Below are 24,316 nucleotides of genomic sequence, written 5' to 3'. Positions count from 1 at the left end.
CTGTCTGTGCGAGAGCCTTGAGCGAGAGACCAGAGTGGTATGACACTGTCAGATCCTGGCCCCCAAAGGTTCTGTGACTTAGCGCCACGTACTTCACACAGGGAGGGCCGTGGAATTACCTCACAGTAAAGACCAGCCTTTCCCCACCACCACCACCACCACTACTGTGCACTAAGAATGCAGGACATAAAAAAATCCAGAAGGCTGTGTGAGAGGGAAGTGTGGGCATGGTGAGGATTGCGGTGCGAGGTGGACTGCTTTGGAGCACGATGAACCAGCGTGGAGCCCTGCTGAATGAGGCAGAGTATGGTACACGGTGAGCTGTGGGTTGAGCAGGATGAGTGGTCGCTCCTGCTCACGTCTCCACTCCCCGACATTCGCTCCTTGCCAACTACCATAACGCCGCTACAGAGACCGGTGGTTGAAGTACTTGCACTCACCTGAATTGCCCGGTCCAGCTTCTGATGAACAACAGAATGTCTCCCAAGTTTGCAGTGGTGAGGACCACCCAGTGGGAGAAGGACGGATGGAAGAGGGGCCGCAGCAGTTTTACATGGCATATGCCCTCCATTAGAGGGAGCCTTGCCAGGGGGTTGAGCGTGTATGCAGTGGAGGTGGTCGAGCTAGGTCTTGGAGCGGTTTGTGGCCCCACACCCTCCTAGTCACTGCGGCCTCTTCTCCCCTGTCTAGCTATGCAGGAGGGACTAGAACAGCAAGCTGCTATGCAGTAGTACTGCAACCTTCTCCTAATAAGGAGACCTTCAAAAATTGGGCCAAGCTAGGGGTGGGCTCCTTGCGAGAGTCATCGGATCTGGCAAATAAAGCAGTCCTAGTTGAAAAAGTATTAAAAAGACTGCAAGGAAACTCCACTCTGGCTACCTGGTTTTGTCAAAAGCTTGCGTTAAAACTAAATCTAACCATTTGAGGAATAATTCGACCAATTAAAGTGCAAAAGGGCAAGAATCAGATTTGATCTTTTTAGGATAAAGAGAAAATTACCCTAGATGTCCTTAATTATAATCTGGAAAACCCTACTGTACCGATAGCTAATAGCTCTCCTGAGCACTCTTTCACACCATTTATATCAGTAGGAGAAACTGAGGCAACAACCCAGGAGGAGGCACCCTATCTTCTGAAAGAGGTTATTTCCCTCCCGGATTTCGATCAGAAGCTTAATTTAAGGTGCAGTAGGCAAGAGAAGGATAATGCTCCAAAAACTGTTAATACCAATATTGACAACTGGTCTGATACTTTAGTTGTACCCCATTGGAGCGGTCCTTGGAAATCTCTCAAATGTCCACAGCTTCAGATCTGGAACTAATTGGGAACCGGTCATGTACTCTTCCAGGACAAGTGTTACAAGATTAATCCGCTTTGAGAGAATATTATCTTCCATCCTAGCTCTGAGAATTTTTTATTCTGACTCCACTCATGAGACAGTTGCCTCAATCTTGAAGGTACTAACCAGTACAAAAGAAGATGGGGATAAATCTAACCAGGGTTTCCATCCGCAAACCAAATGAACCATGGAAAATTGGGAGCCCACTGTCAAAGGGCGACTAACGGGCTGCCTACAGAGGATGGGATTAATGTGACCTTTGCCCTAAGACAAGATTTCTGTTCACAAGCAGGTAAACTCCATGTAAAGGTGACCTTGGACATGCCCAAAAAGAGATATAAGGTGGAAATTACCACCCTTCCAATGAAACACCTTTACGACCTTTGTTCAGTGGACTCTGTGGTAACTGGATCTCATGTGAAAATTCCAAATTCTGAGCCCGAAGTATTTCCCATCTTCAAGACAAAAATCCAGCCCGAGCCAAGTGTGATCGTCCCACTAGCATTTGTGCAACCAAAGGGCAAAGGTAAAACAACAACAAAATCAGAGGGGAAGAAAAAAATGTAGCCTGGGAATCTAAAAAAATATAATAGGAGGACCCATAAAATGTTTCCTTTTGAGAAGCAAGGAACTCTTTACGAAGGATTGAGACATTAAACTTGAGCAAACAGCAGGAGACCTAGCCCGGAATCATCACTTCCATCAATTATCTCCTCCGTTGTGAGGATTGGTCCTAGCATAATGCTAATGCACCCCTCCCCTTTAATTATTTCTCATCCCTCCACACTCAAACCAGCTGCTGTACCATTTGTGAAAACATGCAAGGTGAAAGCAACATCTGTCCCATTTCCCCTTTTGCCTGTCTGCCATCATCCCATGTTAGATTTTGTTCCCTTCTGACTCAGATATGATCCTGAATCATGCGTCTTTATTACATGCTTTGAGTACATTAAGAACTTGAGTTAAAATTCAAAGCAGTGATATTTCATTGGTTTCCTTGACCCATATTTTGCCAGGGATAAATACAAGGGTAGTTTTTCATTACAAAATTGTTGCAAAAATGGTACTGTAAAACAGTGAATGTCTTCAATGCAAAGGTGTTGATGAGTTTCCCGCTAATGGGGGAAGCTAAATTTCGGGGTAATGGATTCTGATAAATTGGCATTCTATAACATTAAATGGGCCTGTGGATGATCCGAGAGGGCAGCTAGTTTCCTTAGGAATTAATGATAGACGCGTGACCTATGAGAAAAGTGTCAACCCCCATTCCGATTGTGTAGACAATGAGCTTCAAAAATGGAAGTGGTTGGCAGGTGCATTAAATAGTGTTTGATCACCAGTACCCGCAGCACTGCATTTCAATTAGCAATGAATTAAAAGTGGTTTCCTGGAATGTAGCAGGTAAAAAAAAAGCATAGAGAAACTCCAAATTTTTGATTGATTGAAATGCCGATATAATCTGCCTCCCAGAAACCTGGTATCTCACCAAGCTCCAGCGTGATGGTCATTTCTCATTAGAATGCAAAGTTACCCCATCTAGAAAAGGGCATGCAAACAGGGATAGCTATTCATCGAACTAATAAGATGAGATTTTCAAGGACTCCTCGAACCTTTTCCTAGCAGTAATGCTATTCCTTAATGATGGGGGGGAATTTATCAGTCCCCATTTTACTATGCCTATATTTCACCCGATTCCGGTTATATTAATCTCTTGCATAACGTATTAACTTTTATTAAACATGTCATAGATAAGGAGAATGGCCTCCAAATAATCTTGGTTGGAGACCTAATTTCCAAATTTGCTATTAATCTATTACGAGAGATAAAAAAAAAGAGAACGCTCTACTTATTCCTCCTCTGTTTTTTCCAACCAAATCTAGAATTGATGAGAGAAAAGATCCTTCTAGATCAAATGAGGAATAATGACTCTCATAGCTAATTGGGGATTACCCACCGACTCCCCTGCACAGTATACCCATAAATCCTTGATGGGGGAGGCAGTTTTAGATTATCTTATTGCTGTGTGTACTTCTTTCCATTTGTTAGGTGATTTGATAATAGACTATCCTCAGTGATCATACATTGCTGGTATTCTCCTTAGAGACAAATACAACCCCAGTTGGGTCATGGAAATTTGATGGGGCTATTTCAAAATTCAATTAAAAAAACTCAGGTGGAACCAATGGGATCCCAGAATAACTATCTTAAAAGATCTATTAGAGAAAGCGGTTAATGATCTTTTGTCTCAGGAGGCTGATGTTCTCCAGTATTTTAATCAGTTCATGAAGCAGTTTTTAATGAACTATCTGGAGGCTCATCAAAACCCCAATTTATCCAACTCCTTTTCCTCTTCTTCAGCTCAATAAATAAATTGGTTTAGTCACTTGTCTCTTGAATAGTCACATATTTCACCCAATGGCAAGCTTAAAAAACCCAAAGTCTAAACCACAGGTGGATGGATTTAGGAGCGGCAGCTTTCAAGAATCATATGAGTAGCTTCTAAAAAATAATTGTGGATTGTTGCTGGACAAGAGCTAGGTCTTCCCCTTCTCCAATTAGAGAAGATAGCTGGGTCGGCTTCTTTTCTGCACTATATACGGCGAAGGATGAGGCAGAGAGGCCCTTCAATCTGAAATATCACATGCCAACCCATATTTCTCCTACATAAAGGAGGACAGTAATTTGCATAAAAACTACCACCAGATTGCCCTATTAGATGCAGTGGTTAAAGACTTTTCCAGATGTCTGTTGGCTCAGCTTAATTCACGGGTGGAGGGCAATAAAATAATCCAGCTAGAGCAGAGAGGTTTTAGGAAAAAGCATGGGACCTTAGAGAACATAGCTGCATTACAATTAATTAATGAGAAGTATGGGATTACCAGAGGTTATGTAAAAAAATGTTTTTAAATGTGTGGGACTTGTAAAGCGCACTGTTGCCCGTGAGCGTCCTGGCGCTGAAGACCGCTGGGGAACCCGTCCTGGCTTTCCCTGTGAGATAGTCCCTTTCTGGGTATCTCCAAGGTTTAGCCAGGCATCCCCGGCGTCTGTGGGGGGCCGTTGTAGAGATGAGACAAGCTTAATGCCCAGAGTTGCAGAGTGTGATCCCTGGTTAGAGTAGGCACCGAGGCGAGAATTATCAAGTCCGTTGACCCTGGTCCACGACCCTGCCGCGTCGGGGATTGAACCCTGGTACCGGGCTGTTCTCTGCTTCCGGGTCTGCCGCCTCTAACCAGAGAGCCACACCACTCCACAGGTTGTCAGGTATAGGCTGCATTCATGGACTTCTGCATGGTGTTTAATAAAGTGGATCGTCCAGTGCTGTGGAAGATGTCGGACCTCGGCATTCCTGGAACTTTATTGCACCCAATTATTGCCCTCCACTCTGTCACATAGTGCCAAGTTTAATTAGGTGTGATCGAGGACTCTCAAGGAGGAACTCAACAAAAAAATTATTAAAGGAGGGGTATCTCCTCGCTCCACTGCTTTTCTCTATAGATTTCAGACCTGCCTGAACCCTCACACAAAGTGTGGGTTTACCACCTAATACTGGGCGATAGCCAATTTCATGTCTTCTGTATGCAGATGACTTGGTGATCTTACCCCTAAAGTTCTCAATAGCTGATTAAGGGCATTGCAACTAAGGGTGGGAGGTGGACTCCGCTATGCTGTAAGTTTACGGAGTTTTGCCCACACCGCTCAAAGCGTGGAGTTCAGAAAAAACTCTGCTGACCGCCACTGAGTAGCGGAGTTTGCCATCACACACTGCACACACCTAATTTGGAGTATCTGGTGAGACTCATAATTAATGAGTCATAGAAAAAGTGGCTTTTAAACACTATGCCCGTGCACCACGGGGCAATGTACAAGAGAGCAGGTGCACTGCTCCCTGCCACTAATGACTGATTGAATCTAGGCGAAAAGGAAGCAAGAGGACAACCTGGGGGGAGGGGAGTGTCATCAGTTTACAATGTACTATTGCCCTCTGCATCAGCGCCTGAGAAGAAAAGCCTGCTGACTTGAGCCTTTTCAATCCTTTCTCTGACTCCTGACAGGTGCAGGAGCCCACACACTTATTACACCCAGGCCCTGCCACCTCTGCTTGCAATTAACACTTCTGTGTCAGGAGGGACAGTGAGAGGGCAAGTGCAACTACAACTGGGAACTGCAGGCAACATCTAATCTGAAGTCACAGGTTTCCGCACATCAAGGCACCTCTGCAACTGGATTGCAAATATGGTTCAGCTGTGTAAACGCATGGAACAGGAGGGAGAAGGCTGCTGCACATATAGCCATCAGGGAGATATTTCCATAGTCTAGCGGCTGGCACATGACCTCTGAAGCCCTTGTTCCTGCTGTATGTGACAACTTTATTGGAAGAGGAGACCTGAAACATTTCCTGGATAGGTAATGCACAGCAGCCTCCTCCCTTCCATTGGTCTTTGCGTTTTACAGCTCATTTGGGTGCTAGGGTGTGTGAGGGGTGCTTGCAATGAGTGCAAAGCAGACTCCTGCACCCCAGGCTCTGTTGACTGTGTGCATAGTGAGTCCTCCTGTGTGATCCAGTGACCCCTTGAGTGCCGTTCCCCAGACCTGCGCACTCATTGTGCGTGTGACCCTGCCCGTCTCTGCTGATGGGGGTTCTTTCATCCGTCCGGGGTACCGTTCAGTGTCTGCTCCTCTTGCAGTGATCAGCCCGTATCCTGAGGCGGTGTGCACTGACCCCATGTCACCAGAATGCTGGCTGCATGGGATGCTTCTGGGTACTACTGTCCTGTCCCTAGCCTGGTTCATGAAGGGGCAGCAGCTCCGACAACCGGGAGCCAGTGAGTTTTGGACTGCTCTGGCACTTACCACACACCCAAAGTAGTGCTACACTTTTGGGAGGTTGTCAAGCTTCAAATTAATTCCATGACCGTCCGGCTCATGGCAGGTAGGCAGAGTGCTAGTTATATCCTATTCTGTATGAATATGGGATGGAGTGCAGTCCGTGTCTGTACAGTGCCAAGTGTATGCACGCTGCCTATACACTGCCCTATAATTGGGGTGGGCTGGTACTCCGCCTGCAAGCGGAACTCGGCTGAATTTGTCAAAACTCTGAGCTCCACCCACCGCTAATTGCAACACTATGCTGACACACAATATCAGTAAATTAACTCCTGTAAAAACAAAACTCTGCTTTCATGGTAAGAAAAAAGCTAAATATGCTAACATTTACTTGGTATTTAGGCTCCCCAAAATTGGAAGAGGTTAAGACATATTTTTTGGGGGGAAATTATTTGCAGTAATCTGAGCTATATTGGTCATATTTCAAATAACGTGTGTCAGGCTCAGTCTCAGGCTAATGGACTGGGAGCATTCTATAAGGGTACAGGTAGAAGATACTTCTCTTGTCTCCTATTCAGTTATCTGACCAAAATCCACACATCTTTATTGTACGCAGTGAATTTCACAGATTTAACTAGATGGGCCTGTTTGAATAAAGTAGAGGGGCAGATTCTGAGAAGACCTATTTCTTGCAATACCTTAGCATCAGTGGCAGCCCTAAGGGTAGAATTGGGAATTGAAAAAACTTATGTCCAAGGTTTGGTGGGTGTTGTCCAGTGGGCTTTCTGCCTTGAGATACTCTAAGCAATATATGAGAAAGGAAACTTGTGGAGATTAAAGAAAAAAAGTTTATTGTACAGGAAATACAAATATGCCATAGACCAACATGGACTTGATCAAAGTTCAGTGCTTTCTCTTCTTCTTTGAAACTAAAGGCCTGCTTAAAACAAGTGTCACTGGCTTTAAGATTTTACTTGGACAACGAAGCTTATGGTAAGAAAAGGGCTAGCAAAGGAGAAAAGTTACCATTGTAATAATAAAAATCCAACCATATGTGACCTGGAATAGGTCACAAGAGGTTAGATGTTTCTGGCCATTACTGCGATTGGCTTTTTTGCCTTTAAATTGTCTAACATCTAAATAGTATGGAACTTCTGAAATCTGCAATGTGTCAGAATGACATTCAAGATCTGAAGCATATTTTATTTGTTTGCCATGTCCTTAAGATGCATTGCTGTAAATGGTTGCGATCTATCTTTATGAAATTGTCCGTACGATCTTCCTTGGAAGTCCTACAACATTTGTTTGATCTCCATATGAAATTGTTCTGCTGGCAAATTTTTTACTTTTTTAAAAAATGCTTTTTAAACTTATACCGATTTTAGTATCAATTAGCTACGCTATTATTTTGTATATCTTAATGAATGTTATCAACTCTTTTCAATGAATTGAGGAAAGATGTTCCTTGTTTTAACTTGAATTAAATTGTTTTGTGTGGACCATCTCGGAGTTTCAAATCATGAATAACATTTAACTTGATACAATGCTATAATTTATTCTTTTGTTTATTTTTTTCTGTTTCTTTAAAAATATATACTGATTTAGTGAAAAATGTTCGGATTATTTGGAATACTGTGACAAAATGGTGTTCAATAATCTGTTTGCAGCTATATTTAGAATCTGACGGATTTGTTGTAACTTGTGAATCGAACTGAGAACTGTTGGAAAAAAAATATGGGCACTTTATCTTCTGATGTTTTGTATCTCAGGTTAACCTAGGACTGTTAATGTATTACTATACTACATAGCAATCACTGGAAATTATTTCATATCCGTTCTGAAATGCATAACAATAATCATCAACTATAAAAGTTAGGACTAAATCTGTATGCTAAAATAGAATTTTTTAGTTTAAAAAAGTAAGTTTATTGAGAAAACAAGTGTTACAATAAAAATATAGTAAGAGGGGTGTAAGAAAACAAAGGGTGAACATAAAAGTTGAAAGTATCATAAGCATATCTAGGTTGGAATGAAAAAGCAGAAAAATAATCATTATTATTATTGACATTTGTTGAGCGCACGGCTACCCCCAACGGGGGTGTCCCAGCGCCGAGGACTGCAAGCGGAAGGAACAAAGCAATTTAGCAGCAGGAAAATAAAAAGGTCTTCTGTTTGCCCCTGAATTGTGCTTTGGTGTCAATAAAACGAAGACTTATGGGTAGGGAGCTCCACAGTTTCGATACCACTACTGCAAATGCTCTACCACCCTTTCGTGCAAGGCGGAATCTGGGAGGGAGCAAGAGACTGAGGTGGTTTGATCTGAGATTAAGAGAAGATTGGACTATTTTTAGTCTGTGTCTGAGGTATCTGGGGCCTTTTCCATTCAAGGCCCTGAAGACTAGTACAAGGGCCTTAAATTTGACGCGAGCAGTGATGGAGAGCCAATGCAACTTCCTTAGGTGAGGTGAGATGGAATGTCGGTAGGGGACCTTACAAATCAGCCTGGCTGCGGCATTCTGCACGATCTGCAGCCTGTGGAGAAGGTAGACAGGAAGTCCCAAATACAAACTATTCGCATAGTTCAAATGCGAAGTGACCAGAGCATGCATCACTGTCTTCGGTGCCTCAGTGGGGAGAAAAGGGGAGATCTTTTTTCTCATTTGGAGTTTGCCAAAGCAAGCAGAGGTGACTTTCTGAATCTTGGGTTTAAAGGATAGTTCGTTGTCGAATTGGACACCAAGATTGCGTGCCACCTTTACCGGGGTGGGTGGAGGGTTGAGTTCAGTAGGCCACCAGATGGCGGGTAGCAGGGGGGCCGCTTGGTTAAAGAACAGCACCTCTGTTTTGTCTGTATTGAGTTTAAGTGTGTTCAGAGTCATCCAGTCTTCAATATTGGACAGACAGGATCTAAAATTCTCTAAACCGAGGAGCGAGTGGTCTCTAAAGGAGAAAATAAGCTGGGTGTCGTCAGCGTAAGAGACCACTTTAACCCCGAAAGTCTCAATCACTTTTGCCAGGGGTGCGAGATAAACGTTAAAAAAAAAAAAAAAAGAGGACTAAGGGCAGATCCTTGGGGCACCCCACAACCAAGTGGTTTCTTATCTTTAGACCAAAACGGTCGGCACCAAACTTGTTGTGTGCGATCCGTTAAAAATGAGGTGATCCAGCCTAGCGGGGTATCACAAATCCCCATCTCTAGGAGACTGTTCCGTAGGATGGCGTGAGAGACCGTGTCGAAAGCTGCGGACAGGTCGAGGAGCACAAGCATGGCTACCTCTCCCCTGTCCACGCTCTCTCGCACGGTCTCCGAGACCTCCAGTAGTGCTGTCTCGGTGCTATACCCGGTCCTAAATTCGGATTGCGAGTCTTGTAACAGTTCATTGGTTTCTAAATAGTCAGAAAGTTGTTCTTGGACTATTTTTTCCAGGATTTTAGCTGGTTTTGGGAGCAAAGATATAGGGCGATAGTTTCTGAATGCAGTAGGGTCAGCCTCGGGTTTTTTCAGGAGGGGGATAAGAATGGCCTGTTTCCATGTCTCCGGGAACTGACCTGATAAGAGAGGAGTTCCATAATGTTGTCAGGGGTTGTACAATCACAGGAGCTACTGCCGTGAACACCTGGGCGGGCATCGGATCTAGGGGCGAACCTGATTTACATAGTCTTAATTTATTCAATGCTATGTGTAAGGTGATAGGTATAACTATAAAGCATTGCATTGCATATAACAACCATATAGCAACATAGCATTAGTCATAATAGAACAACATATTATATAATATTAGTATCTAAGATATGGAATATCATGGAGGTCAAGCAACTTAATGTTGAGCAGGAGTTAAAGAAAAAGAGCGTTTAGCACTGGAATCAATGAACGATGTAACAGGTGACCATGTATTGAGGCGTTTCATGGCTAGATGGATGGGATGAATACATGCTGTATCCAATCTGTGATGATAACACACAGCATACCACCAAGCTTGAAAGGACAGATTCGTAAAATCCAATTTTTAGTAATCTGATAAAAGGCAATTGCTAACAGTAAGTCTACGATCTTTGTATTCGAATCATGATCCAACCAGATACGAGATAAACTACCCAAGAATACGTGTGTGATAGAAAGAGGAAAATAGAGTTGAAGATGGAGTTAATTTGAGACCAGACAGATGTCCAGAATTTCTGTATGTATGTATGAGCACGTAAAAAGTAGGTGTTTCAAGTCAGCTAGTGGAGAGGGGCAGGACCAACAGGTGTCTAGTATTGTGACATGTCCCCTATGTAGTACAACTGGGTGTAACAAAAGCCTGTTGTAGATAAAGAAGAACGTTCCTGTAACATTTGCCGCTCAAGAAGATTTCCTAATTGGCCATCTTCTCTGTGGAATAAAATATGGTCCAATCAACCCAAAGGTCTTCTTCCCATGAAAGTTAAACTTTGGTCTTTACTCTAACAAGCTACAAGGATCGTAAATGGATATGAATATTGGAAGCTTTAGGACATGAAAATAGAAAGGCACACAAGCCGTTAACCGGGGGAGTTTTTGGATGAATCAGGATTTGAGTATATGCATTTGAAAGAGCTTGTGAAAGTATTTTATATTTGGATTTGAAGGAAGGGGGCAAATGAATAAGTTGACTGGCGTCAGAAAAAGGCAAGATCTTATTTGGAGAAAATAGTTGGTATGTCCAGATTAAGCCTTTGTTTCTCCAAGATTTCCAATAAAAAAAATTCCACCAATTAAAATGGATGTGTTGTGCCACAGAGAGGAGTTAAAGAAGGAGTGTTAATCGATAGTAGATGGTGTTGGAGAAAAACCCACAAGTTTACAAGTGTATTTGAGAAAAGGAATGGAAAAAGATGGTGGTCTACGGGTAAATGAGAGAAATTCCTTAAAAGAGAAAGGGGAAAGAATGGAACGTTCAAGTACTACCCACAAAGGACATTCCAGTGAAGAGCCAGAAAGCCATCCGAAAGCCTGGTGAAGTAGGAAGGATCTATGATAAGTGGGGAAATCTGGATAATTAACTCCGACCTCTGCTTTAAGTTTTCTGAACAAGGACATACAAGATGATTTTTGTTCCACAGAAAGAATTATAAGAGTTATTTTTTGTAAATTAATGGGGACAGGGATATTAGAAATGGTGATTAAAACTAATGGAGGCAGAATAATTTTAATAGTTATCTAGGCAACCCCACCATGAGAGATATAAAAGGGATCCATCTAGTGGTCAGAGATTAAATGGAAATATTTTGTAAACATTTTTCCATGCAAAGAGATATTGTTGTTGAAAGTAAAGGGGTAAAGTGAAGGCCGAAATATTTAATAATATGATGTAGGTTCCAAGCAAAGTTGGAAGAGCTAAAATCATCTTTGAATGTATATTTTGTTAGAGGTAGTAGTTCACACTTATCCTGATTAAGCTTATAACCAGAGACAGAGGCAAATAATTCCACTTCCTGTAAGAAGGCAGGAACAGAAGATTGAGGTTCGGAAAAGAAATAATAAGAGGTTGTTGGCATAAGCTGCTAATCTAACTTGGGCATCTTTAGTTTCAAATCCCTTTATATCCACATTTGGCGAATCCTAAACAAAAAAGGTTCCAGGGCTATATTGAAGAGGAACGGGGATAATGACAACCTTGAAGTACCCCGCTTTTTAGTTCAAAATAGGGAGATGAAAAACCATTCACAAAAACTGCTGCTTGTTAATTAAAATATAGAATAGAAATCAGGGAAATAATTTTAGAACCAAAACCAAACCATTTCAATGTGTGAAAGAGGTACGACCAATTTACTTGATCAAACGCCTTCTCAGCATCTAATGCTATCGCAGCTAATGAGTGAGAAGCGTGGGATTTTTGACAAAATATCAAAGAATATTCGGGTGTGGTCAGAAAGGAGACTGCTTTTAACAAAACCAGATTGTTCTGCGCCCAGTAATTGGAGGGGGGGGGGGGGAAGGATTCAAGACGAATAGCTAGGGCTTTAGAAAAAATGTTATAATCAATATTTACAAGAGAGATGGGTCTATAGTTCTTGCAATATTTCAAATCCCGCCCATCTTAAGGTTTGAAACATATTAGAGTATCTAAAAAGGACCCTGAAGATTCTCCGGACTGTGTAAAAAGATTTAAGAGATTGAGTAGTTTAGGAAGAAAGATAGAAGCAAAGTGGTTAAAAAAAACATCTGGGGGGCGTGGCCAAGATGGCGGGGTGAGCGGACGCTTCCTCCCGTAGCTCCTCCGGCCCAGCTCAGCTCGAGCCCCGATTTCTGCACTTCTCTCCCCCCGCGGCTGCACTGCGGGCGAGAGAACTGTGCCGGAACTCTTGGGGCACATTTTGATGCCACATTGACTTCTGTTGCCCCGGGTGAAGTCCCCGAAAAGTTTGTTCAACGGCCGAGGCGAGGAGTGGAGCCTGGATCGCCCCGAGGAGAAGGGCCTGGAGGCGGAGCGTATTGCGGCGCTGTCCGCGCGCCTCGGCTGGGCCGAGTGCTGAAAGCTGCGGATCCCGAGGGAGCGGACTCGACGGACTCCTCGGAGTGCGGAGGCTTCCTGGCCGTCGCCCTTGAGGCCAGAGTCATCGCTGGAAGACGGACCCCAGACCTGCGTCTGCGATTTATCCCCCTGCCATGGGTGTCGATGTGTGACGCCTTGCGGACCCCGAGCCTGGAAGCGGGGGACGGTGGAGTTTGAGCGGTAACCGGGCGTACTAGCCGGTGAAACTGGGGGACACTGGTTTCGCACCTTCCCGACCCATTGCTGTTGAGGGTCGCCCATAGACTTGCTGGCCTGGGCTGCCCTCCTAGGTTCCGCCCTCCCGCCATCTTGTCGTTGAGGAGCTGGTACTGGTGACCCTCGCCCGCGCCCTTGCCATACGGGCGCCTCGGTTCATCCTGGTGCCTACGCATCTGCCGTCCTCCCTGGAAGCACGCGGCTGCAAGCCTCCGACCTGAACCTGGATTATCGCCCTGACTGGCTCGATGGTTGTCTCGCCCTGGCCCGTGCTGCCATTTTGTCGCCTGTGACGCACTACCCTTGTCCTCGGCGAGGTCTTCACATCTGGTGCCCACGAGCAGCTGGGCGCATCTACAGCGGCCAGCCCTAGGCTTCACCCACCGCGGAGGCCAGGATGGCTGGGAGACGAGGTGCGGCACGGGGAGATCGCACTCTGTCGGACATGCTCGGCAGGGCCCAGCAACTGCGAGACAGGACGCAGCCGTCCCCGGGGTCCTCCCGGGCCTCAACGGACGCCACCGGAGGCGAACCACCAGTCACGAGGTCCTTCATGGAGGACTTATTCAGCTCCCTCAAGGAGGAATTCCAGACTCTCAAGACCGAGGTGGCCGGAGAGGTCCGTGAAGTGCGCAGAGAAATCGAAGGCCTGGGCGAGCGGGTCGACACTGTGGAAACGGCAGCCCAGCGTCGTGATGAAGAGATAATTCATCTCCAGCAGGACGTTCTCCGCCTTCGGGAGCAATGTGTCGAGCTCCAGGCCCACTCTGAGGACCTCGAGAACAGGTCCAGGCGGAATAACATCCGGGTGCGAGGCGTTCCATCCGCGGATGAGGGTGCGGACCTGGTGGCCTATCTGCAGGACCTGTTCCGCGACATCTTGGGAGAAGAAGCGGACTTCCCGATCCGCATCGACAGAGCACACAGGGTGGGCCGCCAGCGCCAGTCATCGGCACCCCCACCTGATATCCTGGCATTCCTGCCGGATTTCCCCCTGAAGGAGCGCATTATGACAGAGGCCCGCAGGAAGCAGCCGCTGTCCTTCCGAGAACGACCCGTGGCGCTCTATCAAGACCTGTCCGCCATCACACTGCAGAAGCGCAGGTCTTTCCGCATCGCTACGGACTTTCTGCGAGAGCATGAGACGGCCTACTCCTGGGGTCACCCCTTCCGTCTTATTTTCCGATGGAATGGGGTGCTACATCAGCTGCGCTCCTTACAAGAGGTCTGTGGGGTGCTGGGACTCACAGCTACAGAGGAAGAAGGGGCGACACCCGCATGGAGGTGCCCCGAGCGGCGGGGCCGACTGAGATCGAGGAGGCGCCAATCGTCAGCGACAGCGAGTCGCCCTGACTCCCCTACCATCAGGGCGGATATGGCGGAGGCCCTGAGGACTGCGGCCAGGAACTTGCCTGATTCTAATGGCGTGGCCCAGACGGCCTAACTTTTCTCCGGGGGGAGAGACTCTTAGCGTCTGCGATGCTGGGTTGGGGCTGGGGGTTGGGGGGGAGAGGTTGGAGGTGTGTGGCTGGACGTCCACCTGACTGGTTTCTCCAGACTCGCCCACTTGGGCCAGACTGAGACAATGGGGTGTTTTTTCTTGTTTTTGGTTTTGGCTGGTTGCCATTGGTTGGTTCTGGGGGGGTTCAAGAGCTGGTTTGGTGTTGGGGGGGTCCCGTCCGATACTGTCCGAACACATGCGAAGCCGACTCTGGCCTTCCCTGCGCCCCTGCCCCGCGCGCCCCTTCCACTGATTCCCTCGCTTGCTGCATAGCGCTTTGCGTCCCTGGGAGCGATGCCGTCCCTAAAGTAGTGACCCTTAACGTTAAGGGTCTGAATAATCCTGTGAAGCGTAGGGCGATCCTTTCCCTGCTGGAAGGGTCACAGGCGGATATCTGCCTCCTGCAGGAAACCCATTTTCTCTCTAAAGATTGCCATAGGTTGCGCTCTGCCAAGTTCCCCACGCAACTCTTTTCCTCGGCTGCGACTAAGACTGCGGGGGTAGCCATTCTTCTAGCCAGCTCCTTCAGGGGTGAGGTGTTGTATAAACATGCCGAGCAGAAGGGGAGGCTTCTAGTGTATCGCATGCGTCTGGGGGGTGTTGCCTTCACGGTTGGCTCCGTGTACAGCCCAAATGACCACCAGGATCGCTTCCTGGAATCTGTGTTGGTAGACGTTACTGCCTCGCCCGATCGCCACGTCATTTTGGGGGGAGACCTGAACATGGTCTTCGACTCCACCTTGGATAGGTCTGCCCAGCGCTTTCCGCAGACGGGGGAGCTTTCTAGAGCGGTACAGGACCAGATTGCGGAGATGGATCTGCATGACCTCTGGCGCACCATGCACCCCGCCGATAGGGACTACTCATATTTCTCCCACGCACACCGCACTTACTCGCGGTTGGACTACCTCTTGGTGAGCGGACCGCTTCGCTCGGCCGCCACGGCAGCAGACATCGGGGTCTTGTCCCTGTCCGACCATGCGCCGGTTTCCGGAGCATTTGCTTGGCCGGCGGCCCCCCCCTCCAGAGGGATGTGGCGGCTTCGGGACACGCTTCTCCATAAGAAATCGGTGGTGAAGCGAGTGGAGGAGGTCATTCAGGAGTACCTGACCCACAATGACAACTCCGACACGTCCCTAGCAACGCAGTGGGCGGCTTTGAAAGCGGTCGTCAGAGGGGAGTTTATCTCCATTTCCTCGGCGGAGAACAGGGAACGGCAACGTAAGAGGGAGGAACTAACGGCGCAAGTCAGGGAACTCGAACAGGTTCACCGCCGGACGGGGGCTCCTCGAGTTTGGAGGCAGCTGAAGGCGGCGCGGAAACTCCTCTCTGCGTTGGACCTGGACCGGGCGGAGTATGCGGCGTTGGGCTTGAAGCATGCCTTTTACACCGGCGGAGACAGATGCGGCAAGCTCCTGGCCCACCGGCTCAGGGCTGCGCAGCAACGCAACGTAGTAAAGGAGCTGATGGGAGCGGATGGGGTCCCGGTTTCCGGTGACGCGGAGGTGGCGGATTCCTTCCGTGCCTTCTATGAGGCGCTGTACGCTGCAGAGCCCTCCCCACCGGGAGAGGCTGAGGCCTATTTGGAATCAGTAACCCTCCCTGCCCTGGATCCCGCCCAGGCGGACCACCTAGAGAGGGACATTCATGTGGAGGAAGTCATCTCCGCTATTGCACGGTTAAAGCACGGCAAGGCCCCGGGCCCGGATGGCTATACGGCCTTGTTTTACAAGACCTTCTGTCCCACTGTCGCGCCTCTCCTGGCTCGCTTGTTCAATTCCTTTTCTGAACCGGGAGCCATACCACCGGACCTTCTCTCGGCGACTGTCGGTTATTCCGAAACCGGGGAAGGACCGGACTCTGTGCGGCTCGTATCGGCCCATCTCGCTTCTAAATGTGGACCTCAAGCTTTACACGGGGATCTTGGCAGCCAGACTGGGTCTGCACCTACCAGGTCTGGTGGAGGCGGACCAGGCCGGTTTTGTACCCGGTAGGCAGACGGTCGACAACACTAAGAGGGTGACGCACGTGCTGGAAAAGGCCTCACGCGTCCCGGGGGAGCGGATGCTGCTGTCGGTCGACGCGGAAAAGGCCTTTGATAGGGTTCATTGGCCGTACCTCGAGCTGGTTCTCGGGAAACTGGGGATCGGCGAGAAGTTCCGCACTATGGTTTTTAATTGTTATAGGAGGCCGTCAGCATCGGTGCGTGTCAATGGACACAGCTCCATCAGCTTTGCCATTGAGCGCGGCACGAGACAGGGCTGCCCCCTTTCGCCGCTCCTGTTTGCCCTCTATATGGAGCCGTTTGCCCAGAGGATTCGCGATAACCCGGACGCTATTGGGGTGAAGATGCGGCAATACACACATACTGTCAGCTTATATGCGGACGATGTCTTGCTGACCCTGGATGACCCCAAGCGGTCGCTCCCTGCCTGCGTCCAGGAACTGAACTCCTTTGCCCGCGTGGCGGGCTTCAAAATGAATATGTCTAAATCGGCTGCCCTGGATGTGTCACTTTCTGTCGACACCAGGCGGGACCTCCAGCGTCTTTTTCTTCTGCAATGGTCCTCCTCCACGGTGCCTTACCTGGGGATTTTGCTTGCACCCTCCCTACCTGCAATGGTCGCAGCTAACCATTCCTCCCTGGGCAAAAAGATCAAGGAGGAACTCGGCCGATGGAACAAAGGCCTGCTCTCGTGGCTGGGCCGTATCGCAGCGGTGAAGATGACGATACTGCCTCAGATCCTGTATCTTTTTCACGCTCTACCTCTCCAGCCCCCTGTAGGTTGGATACGGCAGGCGCAGGCTGACATCTCCCGCTTTGTGTGGCAGGGCCGTAAGCCTCGAATGAAACGGGTCCTCTCCATGCTTGCCCCGGAGGCGGGGAGTCTCGGTGTCCCGGACCTCCGGAAGTACTTTCAGGCGGCGCAACTCCGATATTTGGTGGAGTGGAGCCGGTGGGAATCGGACAAGCACTGGCTCTTTCAGGACCAGGCAGTTGCGGGCCGTACCCTCCAGGAAGTCCCGTTCCTGCGGCGCACTCACCGCCCGCCTAATCTCTACACCTCCTTTATCACCCGGGTTCCGCTGCGAGTGTGGGACGCGGTGTGTGAGCTTCGTGAGTTCACCACTTTTCCATCACCGTTCACTCCCATTGCTGGCAATCCAGACTTCACTCCGGGTCTGGAACCGGGAGCCTTTTCCCACTGGGTGAGCGCGGGTTGTAGGGCACTTTTCCAGATCTACGGGCCGGAGGGTGTGCTCCCCTTCCAGCTGCTCCGACAGGAGTTTGGCCTGACGGAGGGGGACAGACTGCGTTACATGCAAGTTCGCCACTGGGCTCTTGAACCCCCAGTGCGTGACGTCGCTGCCCGTTCGATTACGCCCTATGAGCGATGGCTGGTAACCCGGACCTCGGATGCCAAGCTTATCACCGACTTGTATAAGTTTCTCCAACCCCCGCCGTTTCATTACCATAACCCAGGGAGGGAGCGCTGGCACAGGGAATTGGGCAGGACCTTGAGCCACAAGGAATGGGACAGGATCGCGTATCGGGCGAGGCACTCTGCGTACCACACTGGGCTGACGGAGACCTTTACTAAGGTGTCCACCTATTGGTACTACACCCCGGAGAGGCTCTACGAGATGCACAAAATCGGCGATAAAGGTTGCTGGCGCGGCTGCGGACAGGAAGGTACCCTCACGCACATTCTCTGGGAGTGCCCGGTGCTGTCGGCCTATTGGAAGGAGGTCTTGGATGAGGTGGACAGGCATTTTGAGATAGAACTCCCGCGCTTCCCTGCGTATGTCTTGCTAGGCCTCCCCAATGACCTGATGTACCCGCTGAAGTCCCGCAGGGGTAGACAGATTGCGATTGCGCTAGGCTCAGCGGTTCAAAACATCCTTGTACTCTGGCGTACCCCCACTGCCCCCTCTATCACTGGCTGGCTACACAGGCTCTGGCAGGTACTGGGTATGGAGAAGATGTCGCTAACAGTGGCTGGGAATGTGGACCACTTTGAAGAGCTCTGGCACCCCTTTTTAGCACTGCTGTCCACGGAATTTCGCGAGCTCACATGTCCACGGTACCTGCGACTCCTTAGGTTGACGCCACCGGCGGCTCCAGCGGAGTGAATGTGGCGGGATCAGGGGTTTGGGGCTGGGGGTGGGAGGCGGGGTTACATGCTTCTAATGCTGACTTTCGGACGAGGATGTTGGGGTATTGTTTTCTTTCTTTTTCTCCTTTGCTTTTCTTTCTTCTATTTTTCCGGGGACGGGGGGTTGGAGGGATGGTGTGTGTTTTTTTCCTGTGTTGCGGGACGCTACTCTAGCTCGGCCTTGCTCGGGGAATGGGGGTCTACTGGAGGGTCATTTGCACTGCCTTATTGCCTTATGACTTATGCCTTGTTGCCCTCCGGGGCCTCCTGCCTCCCTACTTTCCCTCTGAATCACTGCAACGTTTCGCGTCTTGTATTGTATGTTCGCTTGACCTCTTATTCCCTTCCCCATGTTTTTTGTACCTTAATAAAATACTTTAAACCTAAAAAAAACATCTGTAGATCCATCAGGTCCCGGAGCTTTGTCTTTGAGTGATTGTAAAGCACTGAGAAGCTCTTGTTGCAATAAATCAGCTTCTAAGGGGGTAAAATCAATTTGAGTATTATAAGATTTCTGGATACCCGAGAGAAATTGTGTAAAATCAGATTCTAAGGGTGTGGTCTCAGGAGAGTATAGTGATTTATAAAAAAAAAAAAAAGAACGAATTCTTTAAGTATCTCTGGATCTTTAGTGCACAATGTGTTATGTTCATTGTAAATCGCATCAATATCAAACTTATTATGTTTAGTTTTTAAGTAATTTGCCAAGAGTTAACCAGCCTTATTCTGACCCCATAGAACTTTGCGCTTGATTTCAGACGATAATGAGGCATGGTCTGTAAATTCCTGGTTACATTGAAATTTTGCCTTAACAAGTTGACAGATTTTAGATTTTGAGGCGAAATAGGAGCGTTTCAGCCTCTTTATCTCAGCCAAAAGGTCACTGGTAACCTTACGGGCATTTTTACGTTTTCTGGAGACAAAAGCAATGATGAAGCCTCTGGCAGCTGCTTTGAATGCTCCCAAATAATGGAAAAATTAAAAGTATCTGTTTGGTTTATAGAAAAGTATTCATTCAAAAAGGAAACAAAAGAGGAGTAAAAATTTGGGTCTAGAAGAAGTGAGGTATTAAATCACCATCTTCTTGGTAAATTAGACTTTGAAACTATGTCCAATTGAATGGAAATGGGAGCATGGTCTGAGATCAGAACAGAGCCAATTTCAGCGCTTCTTAGATTTTGGGATATGTTGTGAGAAACTAAAAAAATAATCCAATCTGGATTGAGTATGGTGGGCTGGGGAGAAAAACGTGTATTCTCTAGTAGTGAGAATACATGTTAAAAAAAATCGACTTTAATACTGCAAATACAGCAGTCTAATGAGCAAATATGCAATGGTATAAAATGACAGGGAAAATCATTCCAATAGAATGCAGGCTGACAAAGCACTGGGCGAGAATGAAGGCATCAAACCAATTTGTATGGGGACTAAGATAATTATAATATTGATCAGGGTGAAGGAAGGCATTGATATGTTTACACTGATTCTCCAAAGGAATTAATAGGAGTGTTTTTTCAGATTAATTCATGCAATCAGCATACCTTTCTATTAGGATTTGGTAATTCTATCTACCAAGGATTCAGAATGCTTTGTGTTGAGAAGGACAGATATCCGTGGTAAAACAAGGCTTTAGAAAATTATGGAAAACACCGTAAATGAATAACCTGAGAGTGTAGAAAATGAAATAAAGAAATGCACAATAATGAACTGATAAGCTCAAAGCACTGCCTATGTGTGATACTGAAGTTTGCTAGCATAATCTTTTATCTCATATGAACCCGCAGGTTTCCAGACCAAACAAGTCTGACTCTCTCCACCCCCCCCCCCCCTTCTCCCCCCTCCCACCTAGTTTGAGGCATATGAACATCTTAGAATGTAGGGGCAGAGTCAACTGGCCTCTATACCTGGGGTAGTTATTTTTTCTCCATATTAAGCAGACATGAACAATTTTTAGACATTTTTCTTGGGGCATTTCAGCAAAAACAAATCTATGCTCATCAATGAATTAGAGGTTTGATAAATATTTGAAATGCCATGAAGCTCATCCATCTAACCCATCCCAGAGATTAAAAGAGACATTTAATCTAAAGTTAGACCTTGACAAAATGGAATAGCAGCTTTAACCCTTTTTGCAAAAATAACATTTTGTTATTCTCATATTGGAAAGAGATGCCAGTTAAATATTTGGCATGGCTCCTTCTTATGTTTTGCAACCAAACATAGAATGCTCCAAGGAACTACTAATGGGTGTCTTAACTAATGCTAAAGTACATTTTTAACATGTCAAAAACTGCTTATATTAATGTGCTGGCAGTAACATTTGCATACCTCAATCGTTTGCAGCGGCAGCCCTCGTGTCATATTTTTGAAGTGGTTGGTGCAAGGTATGTCGGGACATGCTACAGCCAACATTTCACAACCGACCTTCATGCCACTGTGCAAATTCATCACCATATTACAGCACCATACTATTGTGGCCTTACTAAAGAGCCATGTGTGCCAATTAAAACCAACTAGTCTTTCAATGTTTCAATGGGCAGGAAACAAAATCACAGGGGAGGATTTTCACACCTTCTCTTTGCCTGGAGTCAAGTATCGCCGTGTATCCAATCAGGGAAAAGTGGGAAACCATAAAAAAGAAGCACTTTCTTACAGTATCAAACGTGCAAATGAATAAATTTGTTCTTACCTTGTGACAGTTTTCGTACATAACCTTCATTGGTCACAATGTATTTGATCCCTTTGCGGGAGTTCATAACAGCTCTTACACAGTTGATGCATGTAAGCTGAAGAAGAGCGTCTGCAATCCTGGCCACACCTCTTCCAGATAGTGTGTCTAGGGCTTCCAAAAGCAGGTCCAGACCACTCAATTCCAAGAACTGAACCATCCAGGTCTCATCACTTCCTTCAAGCCTTTTCTTTAGTGCGGAATAGTTAACGACAGACGGAATCTGCAGGAGGCGGATGCAGAGCTCTGGATGAGCATTCTCTAGGTTACCCTTAATCTGCTCAGCTTGTGGAGAAGCAATCTTGTCGTTCAGTGCTGCCCATTTCATTTGTGAACCAGCTTTCTTCAATGCCATCTTAGAATAGATTTCCTGAAAAAAGGAATATAAAGTTAGAGGCAAAATGGAAATATTATGTAAGGACCACCAAAGTGATTGTTTTTATTGTGCCTGTAGGCTACATTTAGGATTATCACAGGAAATACACAATTAGCAACCAAACAAATTACTGGGTGCCATATTTGGGACAAAATAGGTCAAAATCCCCAGTTTTGGTGAGATGAAGAAATTATATTCTCCATATTTTTACTGTTAAAACTCTATCCGATTAAATGATAATTTGCCTTTCAGTTTATAAACCTCACCATTAATGCAGCTGCCACTCCTGTAGTTTGAAAACAGAAACAAGGGAACCCTACTCACACAGAGCCAGGGTAAGTACTGTATTATCAAAAACAATGATTCCTGTGGAACAGATGTATGTCATATGATACTTCTAGGCAGAATCGCAATATTTAAAAGGAGGTGCTATGATATCCAAAGGTGAACAGACAACATACAACTGGCTGACTGGTACAAACAGTAGTGCTTTATATAAATATATAAGACAGATTTTGTCAAATCAAAAGTGCGTGTTTTTGATAATACTCCTGTATTTCGAGCTTATCAAATGAGCTGTTTTCACATAAAATATACATGTAAATCTGTAAGAGTTTATTTTATATTGTTCCTATTTCTGGAGCGGATATACTGAGAGCAATGCAGTTTAAAAAGTGATTGTGAAGAGTTTAGGCTTGAAGAGTTTGCAACTCAATACCATAGTATTGATTTACCCATGAACTATATGTAACAAAAGACAACCCACAGTAAGTTCATGGCAACCGGATGACGTTCGATTACATGCCCACCTGGAACCACCGGTGTGGCAACATCAGTAGCTTATGCCAGGGCAAGAATGAAAAGCTACTAAAATACAATGTTCATCCCAATGGATTTCCTCTACGTGAGAAAAATGTGATAAAGGCCTTCTTCAGGGAGATGTTCCTAGCTCAGTTCATATGTACCAAGATCAAACTCCATTCCCAATGTGGTACTTGGTCCCTGTTCAACAGAAAAGGACTCCAGTAAGTAGTGAATGGCGGCACATTCCTTGCCTGATTGAAAGAATTCTGGATAGGTTTCCAATGTACAGAAGTCAAAGGATGCATTTTTCTAAAATACATACATATACGGTCTAGTTAGAAGATGGCAAGTAACATGGGGTGGCCCAGCCTTACTACTGCCGTGTACTATTACCCCCTTTTTCCTGGCCATTACAAGTATGATGTGTAGAATGGGGGAAACCAAGTGGGGACAGATAATATGGACCATTTATTCATATTCATCTTGACTACCAAGCTCTTCTTTACTCACAAATTCAGTACCAGACAGGGTATTACCGGATGCAGAAATGGCACATGGTAATTTTAAGCAGGTGAAGCATTATTACCACTGAAAACCTGCAGCAGTACCAGTGCACAATACTTCGATGGACCATCTTGCCAATTATATAGACACACTACAGTGACAATGTGAAAGAGTAAAGGAAGAAAAATAGATATAGTATTCAGCCGAAGGTTTAGTCTTCAAATGTGAACAATTCTCATCATTTTTGGAATTCCTGAAGGCTCCCACATATTTTTGTATACCAAATAAGTTTGTGGACATCTAGAGATACTTACATTTTATTGAACGCTACACCGTAGATGATCTGCAGTGTATACAATCTAATGGCAAAAAGGTAGAGGGAATGTGTATTTGCACACTTCCGTCCCATTTTTTGTCCATGTGGCAATAATTCCTTGTGTGGATAAATCCCTTCCTCAAACTCTACCTGCTTCCTTGCCCCTGAGGAAATGGGGTATTAAGGGCACCCTCCCATGCTAAATGCACTATTACATAAACTCTGAAGCTGTACATTTAGAAGACGTTCGGTTAAATTGGGAATATTCACAATCACACTGGATTACGGGTGTTCCCAACATTTTCAAAGGCCACCACCTGAAACCCACAAATTATTAAAGTTCCTGCACCACCCAGTCTATAACACACTTTTTAAACGCCTTTGCTACTTCTGAAACCCTCGACTAATTGCCATGAAACTTAGAAAATCTAATTGAGTAACTAATTTTGCATTCTGTAAAACGTTGTGACATTTGGTCAAAGATATTGGAAATTCCAATGATAGTGAGGAACTAGCACTTGCAGTTAAACGTCTCCTGGGTGGTTCTATGTCAGAATTGGCTACACTAGCTTTCGTAATGGTTATATCACACTGCGTATTGAAATTAGGGATAGAGATGGAGCTTTTAACAATGGGACAGTCCATTTGGTGGGCATATTTTATTCAGTCATAATTGTGGATACAAGAAAGGGAAAAATGGATACTGCATCCAATGGTTGAGGGTGGTGGTTGATCACTAGGAACGTCAGTTAGTAACAGCATCTTTAAACCACATACAACCTGATTAAGGGCCTCTTGGTGCTGGTGGCCAGAGTATACAAAAGAGGGAATGTCTGGCTCTAGTGCAAGGGCTGGAGCTGGTGAAAGTTAGTGCTGCCCTTAGCAGCAACAACAGCCAGTTCTTGAGTTGAAGTGAGGGCATTTAGCATCAAATGCCAACACAAATTTCAGCCCACGCTTCCATATTGACGGCTAAAAAGCCTGGAGGTACCCACGATCAAACGTTCCTCTCTCCCATCCACAAACAGTGGTGTAC

The 24,316-nt window shown here is 46.3% G+C and overlaps 1 protein-coding gene across 2 annotated transcripts in view; it reads right to left on the bottom strand.

Moving 5' to 3' along the window:
* Window positions 1–24,316, bottom strand: part of LOC147690261 (inverted formin-2-like) — a 429,441-nt gene that overhangs the window by 348,118 nt on the left and 57,007 nt on the right. For both annotated transcript variants that reach the window (XM_086936660.1, XM_086936661.1), the window contains exon 2: window positions 21,242–21,650. In XM_086936660.1, the coding sequence (XP_086792786.1) occupies window positions 21,242–21,635 (394 nt within the window). In that variant the 5' untranslated portion in view covers window positions 21,636–21,650. The remainder of the gene's footprint in view (window positions 1–21,241; window positions 21,651–24,316) is intronic.

This window comes from Lissotriton vulgaris, chromosome 9, assembly GCF_964263255.1.
Source record: "Lissotriton vulgaris chromosome 9, aLisVul1.2, whole genome shotgun sequence".
NCBI lineage: Eukaryota > Metazoa > Chordata > Amphibia > Caudata > Salamandridae > Lissotriton > Lissotriton vulgaris.
Note: the sequence above shows the minus strand (reverse complement) of the source record. Positions and strands in the feature narration are given on the sequence as shown.